Source organism: Siphateles boraxobius, unplaced genomic scaffold (genome assembly GCF_051911475.1).
Source record: "Siphateles boraxobius isolate OS27281-9 unplaced genomic scaffold, OSU_SipBor_1 19, whole genome shotgun sequence".
NCBI classification, from domain to species: Eukaryota; Metazoa; Chordata; class Actinopteri; order Cypriniformes; family Leuciscidae; genus Siphateles; species Siphateles boraxobius.
Genome location: NW_027508799.1, coordinates 26,433,935 through 26,451,606, shown reverse-complemented (window position 1 = coordinate 26,451,606; position 17,672 = coordinate 26,433,935). Strand labels below are relative to the sequence as shown.

The window sequence follows — 17,672 nt, the reverse complement described above, 5'->3', positions numbered from 1 at the left end:
CTTCCATAGTATTTTTATTTTTTTCCTATGGAAGTCAATGGGGATATATATATATATATATATATATATATATATATATATATATATATATACATTTTTTTTTCAATGTTAATTAATGTCAATTAAATAAAAAATTTAACCAAAACCAACATTTTTTACAACCTATTTGATACATCTTTGATACCCTTTGAATGTGATAGCAGAACTTTTTGGTAGCACCTGTGCTCTCATAGACACAGTTCTAGTCCCCCCTCCCCCTCCAACCACTTGTGCATGCAATTATACCTAAATGCACTAAAACGATTGACTGAACCATGTGAAGGGCATTTACTTTTTGTGAAGCGTGACATAATCGGAGACGTTTAGATTTCTTTTTATCAGGAGGCCCAGGTAATGATGAAGGCCTGGGATCCTTTCAGAATTCTCATTTACAGCTAGGAGAGGAAGGCCCCATCTGTTCTGTGGCAAGGCCCCTTCCAGCAATCTTTGATATCACTGAATGCTATTAGCTGAGGAAGAGGCTGGGCTAATGGACCTTTAAGAGCTCATTTATTTGAAGCAATTATTTCGAGGCGACCCCTTTTTGGAGTTGAGCATTGCCCTCACAAACAGGAAGATTATACCGTGTTTGGAGGAGAATGCATTTGACTGAAGGACACAAGGAAGTGGAGGAGAAGGATGGAACTCATTTCATGGAAACAGACTGGAGACCCACAAACAAGCACTCGATATACCCTGATGTCAACTCAGTTTTCAGTATTCAGAAGCACAGGTTTGAAACACTCAGTTTTTAACAGAACGTTGCAATAGCTAAAAAGAAAAACAATCTCGAAAAGGAAGGAACTGAGTCAGCAGCATTGCCTTTACAGTGGGCCAGGCCTTCACATCAAAATGGAGATTGAAGAACTCAAAGACGCCTATCATATGTCTTCTACTGCACAAAGGCATTATACGTTGGATGTCCCAAGTCTTTAGCCGGTTCTGACTCCAGTTATGTTTACACACCATAGGGGAAAATGTTGCAATGGATACATTTTAAATATCTTTCAGATTTTAGAGTAAATTCTTTATAATATTGTATTAAGGAACTAAAAATATCAAATAAAAAAGCCCCTCTGCAGGGGGCAATTCTAGGGCAAATGCTCCATTTATGAGAAAAAAAAGAATTTCTGAAGTATATACAATACACACTATGCCATCCATTTTGTGTAAAATATATTAATATAAATTCTTAATATAAACAATTGTGGTTGATAACCACCAAAAATAGCTGTGAACAATGCATAAGATAAAAATACATAATTGAGACTGGTCTCTGTTACATTATACAGCTCTCTACTGTTAACCATTACACAAGACTTTGCTGTTATCACTGTGCCAAGTTTTGGAGTTGGAGTATTTTCTTGGAATGTTTTTCGGGGTTGATTGACTATTTATTTATTTGTTTATTTATTTTAAAATATTTCATTTTAGCTACACATTCAACATCACTATTCTCTGAGGATGAATGCAGAGATCTGTCAGTTAAGGTCACTATAATGTCTGCAGAAGTACTAAACCCATAAGGCCTAGCAGAAAAAAAATATATAATATGAAAATAAATCAAATGTTAGATAGTAGATTGAAAAAAAAAACTATGATGGCATTTTCCCCTATTGTATTTAAAAATCTAAATATTAAAAATATTAAAAATTTACCAAGACATTTTTTTACAAAAATGTGTGAAACTATGATTCGAGGAGTGAAACAAAAGCTCATTTGGCATGTTATGAGTTCCAGGAGCTTTTCTTTTTTTTACAACACATTCAGAATCTCAACAGATCGACACTCGACTTTTAAAATATTGCTAGAAAGAACACTTAGTCCCTAGCTGATCATAAACGTCTCTTTCTCCCTCCCTCATGACCGCATTTGAGAATACCACTCACTCTGCTAGGATATGAAAGAACCAAAAACTGAAAGAACATTGCAGTGGCTTCAATACATGACATTCCCAAAGTAAGAAGATCAATCAGATCTTTTATGATTATGCCACTTTCATTGAATGTTTCAATCTACCAAGTATAGACAACCTCTGCAATTTACTGTAACCTCACTCGCAAGAAACCGCAAGTTTGTGATACTTTTGTACTCTTTTGAAATGGGTACATCCGTTTCTTGCCAGCCTTATTTTTTTTTTTTAACCTTAGCTGTATTCTGAGATCAGACAATGAGCAAGTGATGCAATATCGTGGCCTGGCGGACTCAGTAATGTAGTCAATGGTATAAGTCCTACTGCAATTTAAAACTGCTTATCCGAGCTGAATCCAGATGGGAAATCACTCCCAAACAGTTTTCTCTTATAAGCACTCGTCAGGGCTTAGCCAGGGTGGTGTTCATCTCCGCACAGAGGATGCGCAAATCGCTTTAGTAAAAAAAAAAAAAATGTAAGGCCTCATGAGCCATTTGATGAGACACTGGCTCATAGGCCTCTGTCTCTTGCCTTCAATTTGGTGGGCACAATGCCTCAGCTCAGTTGCGCATCCACTTCCATTTTCAATATTGCTTCTCCTATCATGGCAAAAGAGTCTCCGCAAAGACAGACAGCCTCATATTGGAAAATAATGGGCCTTGAACTACCTGTGCTGTACAGTCTCACTAGACTAAACTACTGTTCTGTTTTTGGTTTTTCTTTCTGTTCATCTGCCATTAAAGTATTTGCATTTCTTGACAGAGCCAAAGATACATTCACTCCACTTGTTTTAACATGTGATAATTCAGCACATTTGAAGAAGGTGCACCTTAGATTGGGATACTGTGAAGATGGCGTCAGAGCTATCTGAACTACAATGGGGTGCGATGCAAGAGGAGGGAGTTTGAAACGCCTTCCTGCACCCTCCTGAGAACGGGATCCGGTCTGATCGTCACTGGAGGATTAGTAACTATTCCACCGGGTCCCCTGACATGCAAAGAGAGCAGCCAATTAAAACATGAAGGAGGGGACTTGCATGTTCCTACACAAAAACACAGAAATAAATGAAAAAAGGGAAAGAGCGAGAGACGTAGAGACAGGAGTGAGATGTAAAGATTCTCAGTTTGCTTGTACATCAACCCCGTTTTTGTCGCTGTGTACCATATGAATCAGGGAAAAAAGACTCAATCCTGGGTGGCTTTGAACCACCAAAAGAAGCTTGAACTACACGCCTAATTTGCAGCTTTACGCCAGAACACATTCCCATCAAGCTCACAGGGGTTGTGACATGAGAAACCAAATTCTAAAAAAGGGGGGAACAGGTGCGTCATGCAAGTCTGCCGGATGTTAATATCCTTTGCCTTCCGTACTAGGGTCTGCACAGGATAATGATGATAAGAGTCAACTGGCTCCGCCATTTTTTATCACTTTGGATCTGATGGTTCCTCACCTCCCATGGGATTATGGAATACTGTGTTAGCACTTCTGCATACTGCATTTCAGGGAAGTACACATTCACACACATGACTTGACTCTGGACCTTTGGTGGATATTTGGCGCAGTTTAATGATGCAATGCGCTTGTGTAACAGCCATCGAGTGGATCGTAAAGAGTGACAGTTGCTCTAGCCACTGTGAAATGTGGCGATTAGCCATCTTAATTAGCTGTCGTCTCCAGCTCAAGCCCCCCTCTGCATGATGGAACGTTGTTCTCCAAGGATCGATCATAGCAAAGCTGAGACAATCGTCTTTAAATCCTTTTTTATACTCCTCCAACTTCCATTTTAGAAAACAGGTAATGCAAAGTTAGTTAAGGCTGTATGAGAGAGATTCGCTATAGTGGTCCAAAATATTAGTCAAATAATGACATATAAAAGCCACTTCAGCTGATTTTCCTTTCAATCTTACTCACATGGCCTTACCTTGATAACACTTAATAGCATGGAAATAAGTGTAATGCTTTATCTCTCTCGTATTATAAGCCAATGAATTTTGGAACTTCGTAGTTCTTGCTGAGGTGAAGGTTAATACTTCTCATTCAAACAACAGAAGTGTAGGTGCTTAGAATGCCACCTATTCATGTGCAGAAAATAAATTTCCTGATAAGTATGTTTTGAAAAGCTCACCAAAGCTTCTGCACTACATTCCATCTAATTTTTGTAATGAGGCTATTGTAAGGCCCGTCTGTGCACGCTTTAGTTCATCCCGCGGACCTCACCTTGTATGTTTTTGAGTCAATTAGCACTGGGGAAGAGAATGAGCTAGAGGCTAATGGCACTGAACAGAGAGGTGATGTCCTTCAATGTTTTGAATAAAGGGAGAGACTGTACAACATCAAAGCAGATGGAGGATGGGGCCGTCGTGTCATTGCCTCTCGTGTGCTGATCAAGGTTTATCTCCCCCTCCTCCAATCACAGGATTAATTATTTTAAGAAATGGCACAGCGCTGATCTCAGATCAATGTAAAAGGGCAACTTTTACGGTAGCAACACCATGTCATTACACTGACTGACGCGTGTGGGTGGGAAAATTGCAGCAAGAGCGCAGGAGAACATCAGTAACATCAATCATTGCTTCATCTTGCCAATTAGTGCTCCCAGATATACACGCAGATGAAAATCAGAGCCTCATCTAACTGGATGACAGACTCTGAGATCAACCCCCCAGCCTCCAAAACAGCATCAGCAACACCAAAACTTCACAACGAGGTGTCTGGTTTTGTTCCTGGGCCTCTGGAGTCATTCTTCAGCAAGACAAAGTTGCTTACATTTTTTTTACTCATTTTATTTAAAATCAAGACAAAGCAGACGTGATTAAGACATTTTGTCAAAAAAAAAGGACAAACTGCACCGTAGCCTCTGTTTTGCGCTATTGTGGGCTTTGATATAACATTTAATTTTATTTGACAAGCTACCCATTGTCATGCATACATGAAGATTTTGACAGTTTTCTGTCAGTAAACGAAAACAGTTATGGCAGTAACTGCTGTGTCACAATCACAAGGCAACAGAAGGTGAGGTTAAGCGCACTCAATAATTAAAGTAAGCTTTTAGTTGTAGTAAGATTGTAAAAATTAAACAAATGTCGATCTACCCTCTCAATAGACATTGGGATCGGATACATGAACTTTATACATGACAGATGGCTTAGTCCTAGTGAATATATAGCCTATTTTAAGAGATTGCAATTTTAAATATAGGTCTGTGACAAAAAAGGACACCCAGACAAAGTGGTTTAATAGTTAGTTGTCGTTCACAATTTTTTTATGGATTTGACTGAGTAGGAGATTGATTTTTTTTTAGTTGTGTTCATTTTGCACTAGGGGTTGTGCTCAAAATGAAATGGAGTTTTCAAAGATAAACCTTGGACTGCATAAAAAACTGACCCTAACACAAACACCAATAACTGTACTTTTCCTGAGTAGAATGAAAAGACATTTATACTGCAACTTATGGCATCTCTTTGCTATAGTTTGAATATAACAAGTCTAGTTAAAGACTGTTTTGTGTAGTACATAAACTAAAGGTTCCATCACAAGCGAGCCTCCATTTTACTGTCAACTGATGCTCAGCACTGCAATCAGGGATTGTCGGCAAGAGATTAAAAGATATTTTCCTCTTCAGGCGGAGTAAATTGGTTTTGGATTAAGGCTGATTGATTGCCGCAGAGGTATACAGCAGTCTGTTTGAAATGCGTAGTTCCAAACACACAAGTCATTTCAACCAAGCTACTCAAGGAAACCATGCTGGATAGAATCAATAGATATTATGTAGCAGGTACCAGTATTGCTCAAGGTTATCATTAAAGGCTTGTAGAAATATTATTCAATGGCTCATCATCTTGTGCTTTTAAAAATGTGTGTCGGCCTAACACTCAAAAGGCACTGACTGGTTTATTGACTGTAAAGGCTCCATTGTGACAGAAGATTTAATTGGAAAGCATAAAAGTGACCTCCAAAACTCCAGAAGCTCAAATGTCAAATTGTGGGCTGTTACTTGGATTCTTATGAAATAACTAAAGCCCATTATGTGCAAGGGCAGGCAACTGTTCTTAAACACATACAAAGTTCAATTTAAAAATGAACAAACCCTAACAAATAACTTGTAGCAACTTGAACAAAATGTAGCATAGTTTGCTTAACTGAAACAGAAAAATTATTTTAGTTTGAAGCAAAAATATCCAATTGCTTTACAACTTTATATATAAAAACAAAGCACTTTATTATACTAGCTGCAAATGTTTTAATATGCATCTCAAAGCAATTATATATGGATTGCGGAGACACTCAATTAATTTAATGGTCTATTTTGTCTGAAATGTATGCAAAAAACCCCAGCAATTTACTCCAAACATATTGAGTATAAAAAGTACAAACATCATAAATCAGTAAGGCAGATATGAGCAATATCACCTCAAAGTCCATAAAATCATCCTGAATGTGATAGGTACCTTAAAAGGATCTGATCTCACTGCAGACCTACCTACTTCCAACCAGCCTTCAGGCAGTCCAGGAAAGGCCTCCTTCTGCAATGGAGTTTGAAGACGTTCACTTGGATATTCTAGCTCTCAGACTGGCCTTAACAAATTAATCGCTGGTTGAATTAAGTAATCTCCATTGATTCCCACTGCGACAGTTTCTTGTGGTTTGGGTATTCTTTAACTTCAAAGGTGTCCCCTCAGGCCCAGTACTAAAGGTGATTCTTAAGACTTTGCTAAGGAGTCTCTATTTTCTCTCGGCCAAAAACTAAAATTGGTCTAGAGGGCAGACAAAACGAGGTTGGGAGTACTAAAGTTGTCATTCAAAACGAGGCCTCCCTTGACCCTAGCTGAGGGTTACCATATCTGAAGCAATTATTGGGTATCTCTTTAAGGAGAGGCTCTTGTGGTCATTAGTGAAAAGTCACATGTGTCCCTTTGTGTCCACTGGGAGCAGAGAACTCTAGGAAAGTATGTGGAATTAGATAGTGGGTGAATCTGTACCAGAGTCAAGGGGTGCTTACTAGATTGTGGAAGTATAGTGTTGGTAACTTAGTTTGGAAAAGATGATGAGATGTGCTGGATGAAAATAAAGGTGCATGCGTTACAATCTCAATGGGGCAACAGCTAAGCCATTAAAAGAAGGATATAAAACAACAAATGGATCAAGATCATCTCTCTTTATATAACCAGTTTTTAAACCCTGGGTAAAGCTATGTTTTACTCTTGTAAATTTTAAATATGGTTACCTCCACTTTTAAGTCTGGGTTATGAAACCCTGCTTCTGGTAACAGTCTGAAACAATTTGGTTTTAGAATGTAGAGGCCAGTTGTTTAGCAAAAAACAGTGGGGAATATCAATATCAACCAGTAACAGAAAACAGGTTAATTGTAGAGAAGAGACAAATAGTCAGAAGTAATTTTGAGTAAATAAGCCAAAATGATACACAAAAGGTAATGTGCTGTGTTTGTCTAATCAATAATACTGACTGGGATTTTTTTATTTGGATTCGGGTTGGCTGAACTTTTAACATGTGAAGTCTCCGCATTTATCAATATTAAGATGCTTGGCTTGCCAGTGAACTGAATAAGTGATGCTTCATGTATCACTAGCCTTTTGACAGTGTACAATGGATCTACTTTGCCCTCAAAGTTTCACTAAAGTGACCACACTTTGAATATATACTTCCTATAATCAAAGAATGTGCATAATCATTCCAGCAATAAAATGCACATTGCTTATGCATTATATCGGCTCTTGAAACAGTGCAAGTCATGGAAGTAAATTTACAGTTTGGACCTCTTTGAACATTAATCAAACACCTGTAAGGCATCAAAAGAAAACAAAAATCACATAGTATTGCCATGTTTCGCTCTCACAAAGCTCCGCTGCTTACACGGTCATGTCAATTTCACATCACGAAAAAAATTACGCAGATGATTGGCACCAGGCACACCCAGCCCTGCTTCCTCCTCTCTCTGTGTGACGAAACAGTCTCCTCTTTTGAGTGCGTAAGCGTGACATTCTCATTTCCCTAAAGTGCTCTGTGCTTTAGCACGGCGGATAATTAAGCGGGTGGAGGGAGTGGCTCTGATTGGCATTATAAACGCTGCACCATCTCTGCTCACCGTTCACACCACCTGCCTCTCTCCCTTCTACACACACATTCACCATCAGTGGAATTATTAAAGATGAAAAGGCATTGTGCAAAAAAGAGATCCTCCCCTGACAGATATTATCATACAACCTTTTATCAAAAAGTGCAAACTTGTTTTTTATCCATCCGTCTCCCCCCTCCAAATGTGTCTCAGGCTTCATCCTTCACTCTTTCCCTGGGTATTTCAGCAGGGAGAGAAAAGGAGAACCAGAGAGAGAGAGAGAGAGAGAGAGAGAGAGAGAGAGAGAGAGAGAGAGAGAGAGAGAGAGAGAGAGAGAGAGAGAGAGAGAGAGAGCAAAAAACGAGAGGGGAAAAAAGCTAGACTGAGCTCTGTCAATTGGAGTGAGTGCACTACTAAGTCTGGCTTCACTACAAAGGTTAGCAGATCTGACTGTCAATACTGTCAGAGGAATGGAGTCTTAGGGAGGGGAGGGAGCAAAGGAGGTGGAGACACGAAGGTTAGGTGGTGGGGGAGGCAGGAAGGTTTGCTTTGAGAGAAAGAGATACTTTGATATTTCGGAATGTTAGAAGGGTGAATGTGGAGAACTGGAGGTTGGGGATCTAATTACCGGGCCATAATTGGGGGCTAGGGAATAGGTTGCCGTCCTCTCAACTCGCTGCAGATCAATTATGTTAAGAGAACATCTGTAAGTAGAACTTAATGAGGTCCATTAGAGCAACATGCGCTGCCTTCCCTAACGGTGCTTGTCAGCTTCTTGGATGAGCTGGAGTGTGCTGCTAACTAGGGACCTGGTGAAGGTGCTTAAATAGGCAAGGAGACGTGCTGGCCGGCTCAGGTCTGTTTTGCTTTGCTGCCAGGGAGGGAACGAAACCACGAGCGAAGAAACAGCCGTCGTGGGGAGAAGGAGGGGAATCTTTTTAGAGCGGGAGCAAGGAGGAGTTGCACTGAGGCGGGCTGCACGTTTTTAACCCGCTCGCCTGGAACTTGACAAGGGAACCGGCTATATTTGAACTACCATCTCGTCTTAATCGGCAACTTTTCCTCGGTACAGTATCTTTCAATCAGATTTTCTCCTCTTCAAACATAGTCTGATCTGCAGCCTCATTAAGCAGCTTGGAAGCTCTTTATTCGTGCAGTGTTTTAATTTGACCCTAAACCGGAACTAATTGGTGATGATTTTTTGTTCTAATTAAGGTTGTTAGGATAAAGGATCTCGGGATAATTTCCAACTACTTTGTTTTCTCTCCTCAATAAGGAAGCGAAGAGTTAGAGTTATTACATTGTGAGTGGCTGTGGTGGGTGCGCCAGAGCATTAGATTCTTTGTAAATTACTAGCAGCGGTTTAAAACTGGGATTAAGTTGAAGCTTCCGTGAAATGAATGGTCGCTGGAGATGCTCAAAGGACGCTTAAACCAGGGTAAGAGTACCAGGAAATATATTTTTTTTACTCCAATCCTCCCCGAGAAAGATTTTCCTCCCTTGTGAAGCCCTGTAATTAAACTCCCGCTTTCATTTCTACCACAAAAACGAACCTGCATTCCTCGTGCTCGGAAGAAGTGGGGTAGTCGTCTGTCGGATATCCCTCTCTTTGCTGAGGTTATATTGCAAGTCTGTGTGTGAAAGAGAGAGAGAGAGAGAGAGAAAGAAGGAAGAGTGAGTGAGAGAGCGAGAGAATGAGTGAGGTGAAATAATAAGCTGCTCTTCATTTTAACGACGTCCGTTCGCCAAGACTGCGCGCGCTTCCCTCCACGCGGGCTGGACTGTTCCGCGCGAGCGTCACGTAACGTGACGGACGGCTGTGTTCACCTCGCGCGGCACGATCTGATGATGGCACTCTCTAGCTCATCTCCCCCAATAATTCAGATATCTTCGGTGAATAATCGACGTGATAATGCGTGAGATGAAGTGGTGGCGGGAGGGTAGAGTAAGAAGGGGTTACAGTCTCTCTCTCTCTCTCTCTGTCTCACACACACACACACACACAGACACACACACACACACTCGCTCACTTTTACTCAGCTTAAACCGTCTCCCCCGCAAATTGCATGATTACCAAGATAGCCTGCTTTGAAATAATTCAATCCATGACAAAACCTAATTACTGGCAGGTAATACCCTGTCAGCTTTAATGCATCTCATCACTCATAATGGAAGCGAGGAGCATTTTATGACCCATCTCATTACTGCTGTATTTTAGGCAGAGAGTGATTGGCATGGGACCACAATCTTACCACTACTCAAGTCTGTTACCATCAGTTCTCTGTCTCCACATTCTCAGTTTAGTCACTTCCAAACTGGGCTGACGATAAATTACTTATTTTGGCCATGACAGAAAATAAACTCTACAGTGAGTGTGTGATTATGTTTCCTTCTCTCTCTCTCTCTCTCTCTCTCTCTCTCTCTCTCTCTCTCTCTCTCTCTCTCTCTCTCTCTCTCTCTCTCTGTGTGTGTATGTGTGTGGGGAGGGAGGGTAGGTGGCACTGAAGGCCTGTGATTCATCCTACCTCGGTAACATGGGCATCAAGCAGTGCTAATTAGAGTGAACAGGTGTAACCAATGGGCGAGGAATAGCTTTAGAAACACAGGCTGAAAAGCAACTGTGAAAAACAGCTAAATGTATTGCATGCTCTCTCCAGCTCTCTCTCTCTCTCCAGCTCTCTCTCTCTCTCTCTCTCTCTCTCTCTCTCTCTCTCTCTCTCTCTCTCTCTCTCTCTCTCTCTCTCTCTCTCTCTCTCTCTCTCTCTCTCTCTCTCTCTCTCTCTCTCTCTCTCTCTCTCTCTCTCTCTCTCATACACAGTTAAACATTTTGTCTGGATATGGACTTTGATTTTTTAGGTGCACAGTGACCACATAACATGAAAGTTCAATTAGGGAAAATGTTCATTGTTTGGGCCTGGGGTAATACAGCTTAATTTAGGCCTATAAATTGAGGCAGACAAACCAGTGTAACACTTTCAGACAAGAGATCACACACAAAGTGCAATATATCGTAGGCTTATTCAGAAGTCATCAGATTATATATTTTTTTTAAACTAAAAAGGGTATTTTTAAATGTGTGATTAGTGATTAAAGATAAAACTGTGGGAAAGCTGATATGCCCCCCTCACAGCTCTTCTCTTTGTTATTTTTAATTTTTCTGTGAATGATCAGCATGTTGAAGCCTAAAATAATTTGCCTTAGAAGTACCTTGGATCAGTGATTTCTAAGGGGTTACTTGGAAAGATTTTGGCTTTTATTTAGTTTTATTTGGTGAGTCTGTTTTACATCAACAGTATTGTTTGTTTTTTATGTGACTTTGATGCTAAATGATATCCAACAAGTATCTTGTTTGGTTTGGTTTGGTGCAAGTAAAAGTGTACTTACTGATGGGACTTTAAGGATAAATAGGAGAAAAAGGGCACCATTTTAGATTACATCAATTGTTTTTCAAAATCAATCAAGACAGCTCTGATTAATATGGTCTGAACCAACATAGCCTATAAACAATTATTAAATGAATCACTTAAATAGTGAATGAATTAGGTGTGTTGATTTCATATAAAACCAAAATATTGCTGGATTTTGAAAACTGATCTGCATCTGGCGTGCTCAGTGGTGTGCAAGTCCAATGGCATATATTGTAATGTAGTCTAAATTTGTCTTGCACTCCTAAAATTAAATGTCCTTCAGTGGTTCACTGCAGCAAAGTACATGTTTATCATGATCAAGAACCATTTTTGTTTTAAAGGACACTTGATTTATTTATATGATTTTCTTTTATAAAAGTTTTTGAAATTAAATGATAGGTTAATCATGTTAGCAGCATACTGGCCTCTGGTTCCTTTAACGCATCAGATGTTTTCCTAAAGAATCAGAATAAAGGGTCATTTGTGAAACTTCTTACATAAAGGTGTATTCATTAGAGTCTATTTGCCTGCATTTATAGAGGCAGACAATTAGGCTCCTAGTAAAACAGTTGCGCGTGCACAAAAAAATGTCGTTAAAATGACAGACACGTCTATACATAATTTATCTGTTTTACGAATTAGACCGGTTCTGCTATAAAACACTTGCACTGCGAATTTGTTGCCGAGCTTCTAAAACAAAGAGCGAGAGAGAGAGAGATATAGATAGAGAGAGAGAGCGAGTCTAAACGTGTAGAACAGAGCTCATAGCATGTTTGCGCGCGCGTCTCAGAGAGGTGAGCATTAAGTTAGCGAGCGCGCGCTCCGTTACTCCGGCTGTCGGTAATAACCGAATGACCTTTTCCTCCTCGTGTAATGTCTCACTGGTGAGGGATTGGGTTTGAAGATAATAAAGCTAGGCTTCACTATTGCTCGTTCCTCACTCACTGATGGGCAAGTTGTTGTGAGCCTTCTCACATACTCAATACATGACGGCTCGCGCGAACACCTGTAGCTTTTGGTGCGAACAACTACTCGTAGATGATCCATGTGGACCTCATTATTTTCAACCTGAAGATCACTCTTATCCGCGGTGCAATGTCAGATTCGTGAACTTTTGCTCCGAGGAATATTGAGTTGGAGTCAGTGCTCAATTCTAAGTTAACCTTCTGCATAACTTGGTCAAGAAGGTGAGTGTGTTGTGCATTAATTGTCTTTTCCGAACGGAATTTTGCTACTAAATACACTGCGAAACTAATTGCCTAATCAGGCGAGGTTGCTTTTAAGTGGTCTTTGGTGTTTAATAAAAGATGCAGCGTGTGCCTCACGTAGATGCATCGGATCATTTGCGCATGTGATTCAAATTATTTCAGATAAACTGATCCAGCAAAGTCAAAGTTAGGTGTGTTGTCATTTTGCACATTGTATTGGACAAAAATATATTATGTTTCTTGTACTACATTGCAACGCTTAACATAGCCTACATCCAAGCTATCTGCAATTTATCAAATATAAATGACAAACAATAGACAGTATTAACTTAAGACAGCACTGGATGTATAGCATACGTATATGATGTGCATGAGCATTATAAGCATTTTAATGAACGCACTATATTTGCATTGAAGTTTGTCATTTAAAAATAACGATTAAGTCGGGGGATTCAGTGCTCTTTTTAAAGCTTGAAAGAATTTGCAAAAGGTGTTGGTAATGTAGTCACGGTTGAATTCGTGTTTACATTCTTAAAAATATGGCATTCCTCTGAACAAATGTAGTTCGTAAATGCTGGACAAAATATGATTTCGTTTTAGTATAGGCTATGCGAGTTCCTGTTTGTTGTCCCTTGTTTACATCCAACTTCGTGCCTTTTACTGTACTCGCACTGAAATAGGCGAATAGCGAGAGGCACGATAGGATTATAAGATTACGGCGCGCGCGAAGGGGTAAAGCATATGCCTTTGTCATCCGCTGTCATTTGTTCGCCGCCACTTGCCTCGCCACGGCTGCTGGTCGATCTAATTTCATAGTCGAGCACTGTTGTGACAAACGGAGTCTTAACAGCGTGTGGCGCTGAGCGATAGCGCCTCGCTCTTTCTTTTTTCTCCCCTCCCGTGTTTTGTTGATTGGTGTTTTCGACGTTTTCACTCTTTTCTGGCGAAGCGAGGTGGATTGTTACTTGTAACAAAAGCGAAGCACCCTCGCGCGCATACAGCTGCTCACTTCACGCGCATCTTTGGCTCGCGCCTCGTCTTGTTGCATGGTGTTTCTGGGAGCCGAAGCGGGTCAACCAATGCAGAAAAGGGAGAAAAGTTTCGGTAAGAGCTCTGTTTTGCATCATATCAACGTGAGTGTGATGTGTTTAAATGTGTGGCTGAGTAGTTGGCATGTTTCTATGCGTATAGCGCAGTTTTGTCTAACCCCAGCTGCATTTTCCGAAGCCACGCATTTTCTTCATTTTCCCCGTGTGTGAATTTCCGAACAATTGTAAATAACGTTAATATGGTGTGCCATTGCGTATCATTGTGTCTAACACGTTAACGGTTTCATTTCGTCATTTTGCAAGCTGCTAATCTTATTGGCCTTTTCCGTGCACTACGCTGCCATGGCAACAGTAATTAAACTGATAAGAGGGTGAAATGTCAGCATCTCCGGCTCGCGCAGCTGTGATGTGAAATCAAATTGGTACTTTGCTCTCGGTGTTTGCCAAGTCTAGCCTGAAATTTCCCCTTCAGTATCTGCGAACAGTGAAGCGCACAAAGAGCATCGTATCACTATGCGAACGGGACATAATGAAAGATCTGAGTGAGCGAGCAAAGACAAAAAAGGACACTCATGTCCCACACCTTTAGGGATGAGCATTTACCGATTTTAGCGAAGTCCATTGCGCGTAACGATTCCGAATCCTTAACGGTTCCATTAATGATTCTGTAGCTACTCTTGAGCGAGAAATATTTGGTAAGAAACTGCTATTCGTTTGGCATTTACTGCCCTTATCAATCTATTGCCAAACCACGAGTTTCAGATTTCAGCAGAACCGATAGCCTATAACAAATAAGAAAATACATTTATTTACCACTGGGTACAATAACTCATGCGTATTTCTATGTAGCCTACATCTCATGACATTTAGTCAATAAAAACACTGTTTTAAGTCTCACGAGCCTTAACACATAACAGCTTGGTTCATTTCGAGTCGAACATGACGAAAGTAATAATTGCGGTTTAATCAAGCGTCAGGATAAATTCAGTAGCTCGTACTGATTCAAAAGTGTGTTCGAATGGATAAAAGAACCGGCTCATAAGAGTCATTTAGGGCTCGGACTACGCTGGTTGGGCTGTATGTTTTTGATTCACTAAAAATAACCGATTCATTCGTTCCCGGTTTGGTCTATGTTGGTAGCGCTGGAGCCCACGTTTTTGAGTCTCTAAAAAGAACCGACTCATAATAGACATTCGGCAAGGAATCGAACTACACTGGTAACGATGTATGATTCCAATTCACTAAAAAGAACCGCTTCATAAGAGTCATGCGTTCAGGAATCGGTTACGTTGGAGATTCATAGAACATTAGTGCACAATCAAAGTAGTTCTGTACACTGTTCTGCATCAGTGGAAAAATCATTTGGTTACAGTATTTTTTAAAATGGCTACCTAGGCCCAATTCCAGCGTGTTAGATGAATCTTTTGTTCACCGTTTGATATAGGAAAGTCAATGAGGCCCCGAACATCCCACACTCCCACTAGAGAAAATTAAATTGGACATCCAGGCTTTTGAATAGAAGGGCTAGTTAAGTTGTCCCACAATCGATTCATTTGGGACCAACCATGATTGTGGACAGAGGGGAGTCAAAACTCTAACTTCTTTGGCTTGGTAATGAGAGGCGGTGACTTTGTTGTGTTAACCAGGCGAGCTGGGACGGTGCGGATGAGTGGGACAGAACAAGGATGCATAGCAGAGGAAATCAGCCGTGTGCTCCTCTTACAATCCAATCCAGCCAATTAAAAGCTCAACAGCTTAAATACAATGGGACAAAGAGTGTGGCGGTGCTACCTGTCTGATGTGCCTCCTTGCTGTTTTCCCCTCATCAAGCCCTTCCTTTAAATGAACTCAAAATAAAGCAACATAAAAACACCAGCGAGGTCGAAGGAATCATCACTATCCCTTGCCTCATTTTCATTGAATGTTCCAACATCTTAACGAGCATGGTCCTACAGCAGAAATAAGTTGTTCACAGTCTCAGCCTATGGTACTGCATCAGATATTTGCTCTAGGCTATAATTATGACCCTAGAGGAATCGGCTACCTGCTGTTCCTTTCCCTGCATTGTAATGCTCAGTTGAATTGAAACAATTTCACACCTGTCCTCAGTCTTACTAATTGGTGCACTGTCTTGTTTATTTTCTGTGAGGGCCAACTGCCACGCTTTTGGCAAATCATTTTTGAAAGTAATTATCGTCAAGGCCACATGTTTAAAAATAAATAAATAAATAAAATAAATAAATAAATAAAAAGGAGAGCGACAAACTCTCTGTCTGTTAGGTAGGGCAGAGTCTTAATGGTCTCCTAATGTGTTGACATGCATCCAAAAATAAATTTCAACATTTACTCACCCACGTGTCATTTCAAACCCATATGACTTTCTTTCTTCTGCAGAACGTAAAAGATGATGTTAGTGATTGAAAGCCTTGAATCACGTTCATTGCGTATGTTTTATCCATACCATGAAGCTGTCAAACAAGTTTGTAATGACATGAGGGTGAGTAAATTATGTCAGAAATGTAATTTTTGGGAAATCTTCCAAAGATACCCTAAATGTTACACCAAATGTTTCACAAACTTTTCTTGTCAAGAGAGATTCATGAATTCCAAACAAGGCTTTTTAATCTCATATTCCTCTATGAATGTATTTCAGCGAGATTGCCCGGACAACACATCGCAGCGAAGAGCGCATTATAACTATCCCGAGGGAGGTCCTCAATTCAGACAGAGACACTCAATTTACCACAGCTGAGAAATCTCTCGGTGACCCTCTCACTCAAAGTTCGCAATTTCTCACTGCTCACGCTCTCACCCCCCTCCAAGAGCAGCATATACATTAGGTGGAATCTATGGCTCTGACAGCTTCTCCTGCACAAGGTGAGAAATGGGGACCGTCTCCATGGAAGGACAACGGTTCAGAATCAGACGTACTTTTAAAAATGTAGGACAGAAACTTTTTGGGCCAGGACAAAAAGAGGGGCCGGAGTGGTGGTGTGGGGGGAGTGGGGTACAGCTTACTTTCCTCTGTATGGAAGGAGAATACTAATTATAGGCCTTCAGCATGAGCCCACATTGTTCCCTCTCTACCCAACAAAGCCCTTTCACGCCCTGTAAAGGGCTACACAATGCCTGCTCTGGGGGCAAGCTTTGGCCCCTCCCCTAAAGAGGGGGAAGAGGAGGATGTTAGCTACAGTGGCTTCTTGTTATCGTTGACTAAAAAGTGTGTGTTCATCTCTTGACTGAAATGCAGAGCACATGATTTTACCTGCAAAAGTAACCAGGAACCATGTTCTCACCTTCGTGTCGCCCCTTGTTGTCTTTCTCCGCAGGTATACAAATGCTCTCCGTCCAGCCGGACACCAAGCCAAAGGGCTGTGCCGGCTGCAACCGGAAAATCAAGGACCGCTACCTGCTGAAGGCCTTGGACAAGTACTGGCACGAAGACTGCCTCAAGTGCGCCTGCTGCGACTGCCGTCTCGGAGAGGTGGGCTCCACGCTGTACACCAAAGCCAACCTCATCCTCTGTCGGAGGGACTACCTACGGTAAGTGGAAAAACTCACTATTTGTATCATAACTCGCACTCTAGACACTACACGCACAAACTGTCACTGAAAATAGCTGAATCTGTACCACATTCAAAAGAGGGCCTTATGTCAAATTCCAAACAAAGCAAGTGCCACAAAAAGCCATATTGCTGTTAACACTGGCTTTAATGGCCACTCTTAACGCCCAGAGTTCTCCCATGCGGTTAGATATCCTTTGCTCTTCATAATAGAAAAGGAGCTCAAAGGGGATCTTTATGAGCCTATAAACTGCTCCCATTTCTGTGCGTTTTCAATGGATTCACTTGTTGGATTCAATCAACACACTGAGGCTTGATAGAAGGACATTGTTTAGCAAAAGACCACCCTGGTTCTTGTTCAATCAGCTTACCTTTGTACACTGATGGAAGGTTTCCCTTAGAAACCCAACCTCTCAATTCC

General features: G+C 40.8%; 2 protein-coding genes across 6 annotated transcripts in view; one reads left to right on the top strand and one right to left on the bottom strand.

The window, feature by feature from the left end:
* Window positions 1–17,672, bottom strand: part of mgst1.1 (microsomal glutathione S-transferase 1.1) — an 87,153-nt gene that overhangs the window by 12,940 nt on the left and 56,541 nt on the right. The window lies entirely within an intron of this gene.
* lmo3 (LIM domain only 3) overlaps window positions 8,879–17,672 on the top strand; it is a 41,389-nt gene continuing 32,595 nt past the window's right edge. Inside the window, exons 1-3 of one of the 5 annotated variants that reach the window (XM_077234619.1) lie at window positions 16,082–16,185; window positions 16,342–16,565; window positions 17,018–17,231. In XM_077234619.1, coding sequence (XP_077090734.1) covers window positions 16,538–16,565; window positions 17,018–17,231 — 242 coding nt within the window. In that variant the 5' untranslated portion in view covers window positions 16,082–16,185; window positions 16,342–16,537. Of the gene's footprint in view, window positions 9,091–9,324; window positions 9,463–12,115; window positions 12,619–13,577; window positions 13,744–16,081; window positions 16,186–16,341; window positions 16,566–17,017; window positions 17,232–17,672 lie in introns of those variants that run through there. The other 4 variants (XM_077234621.1, XM_077234620.1, XM_077234622.1 and 1 more) reach the window with 4 other exon arrangements.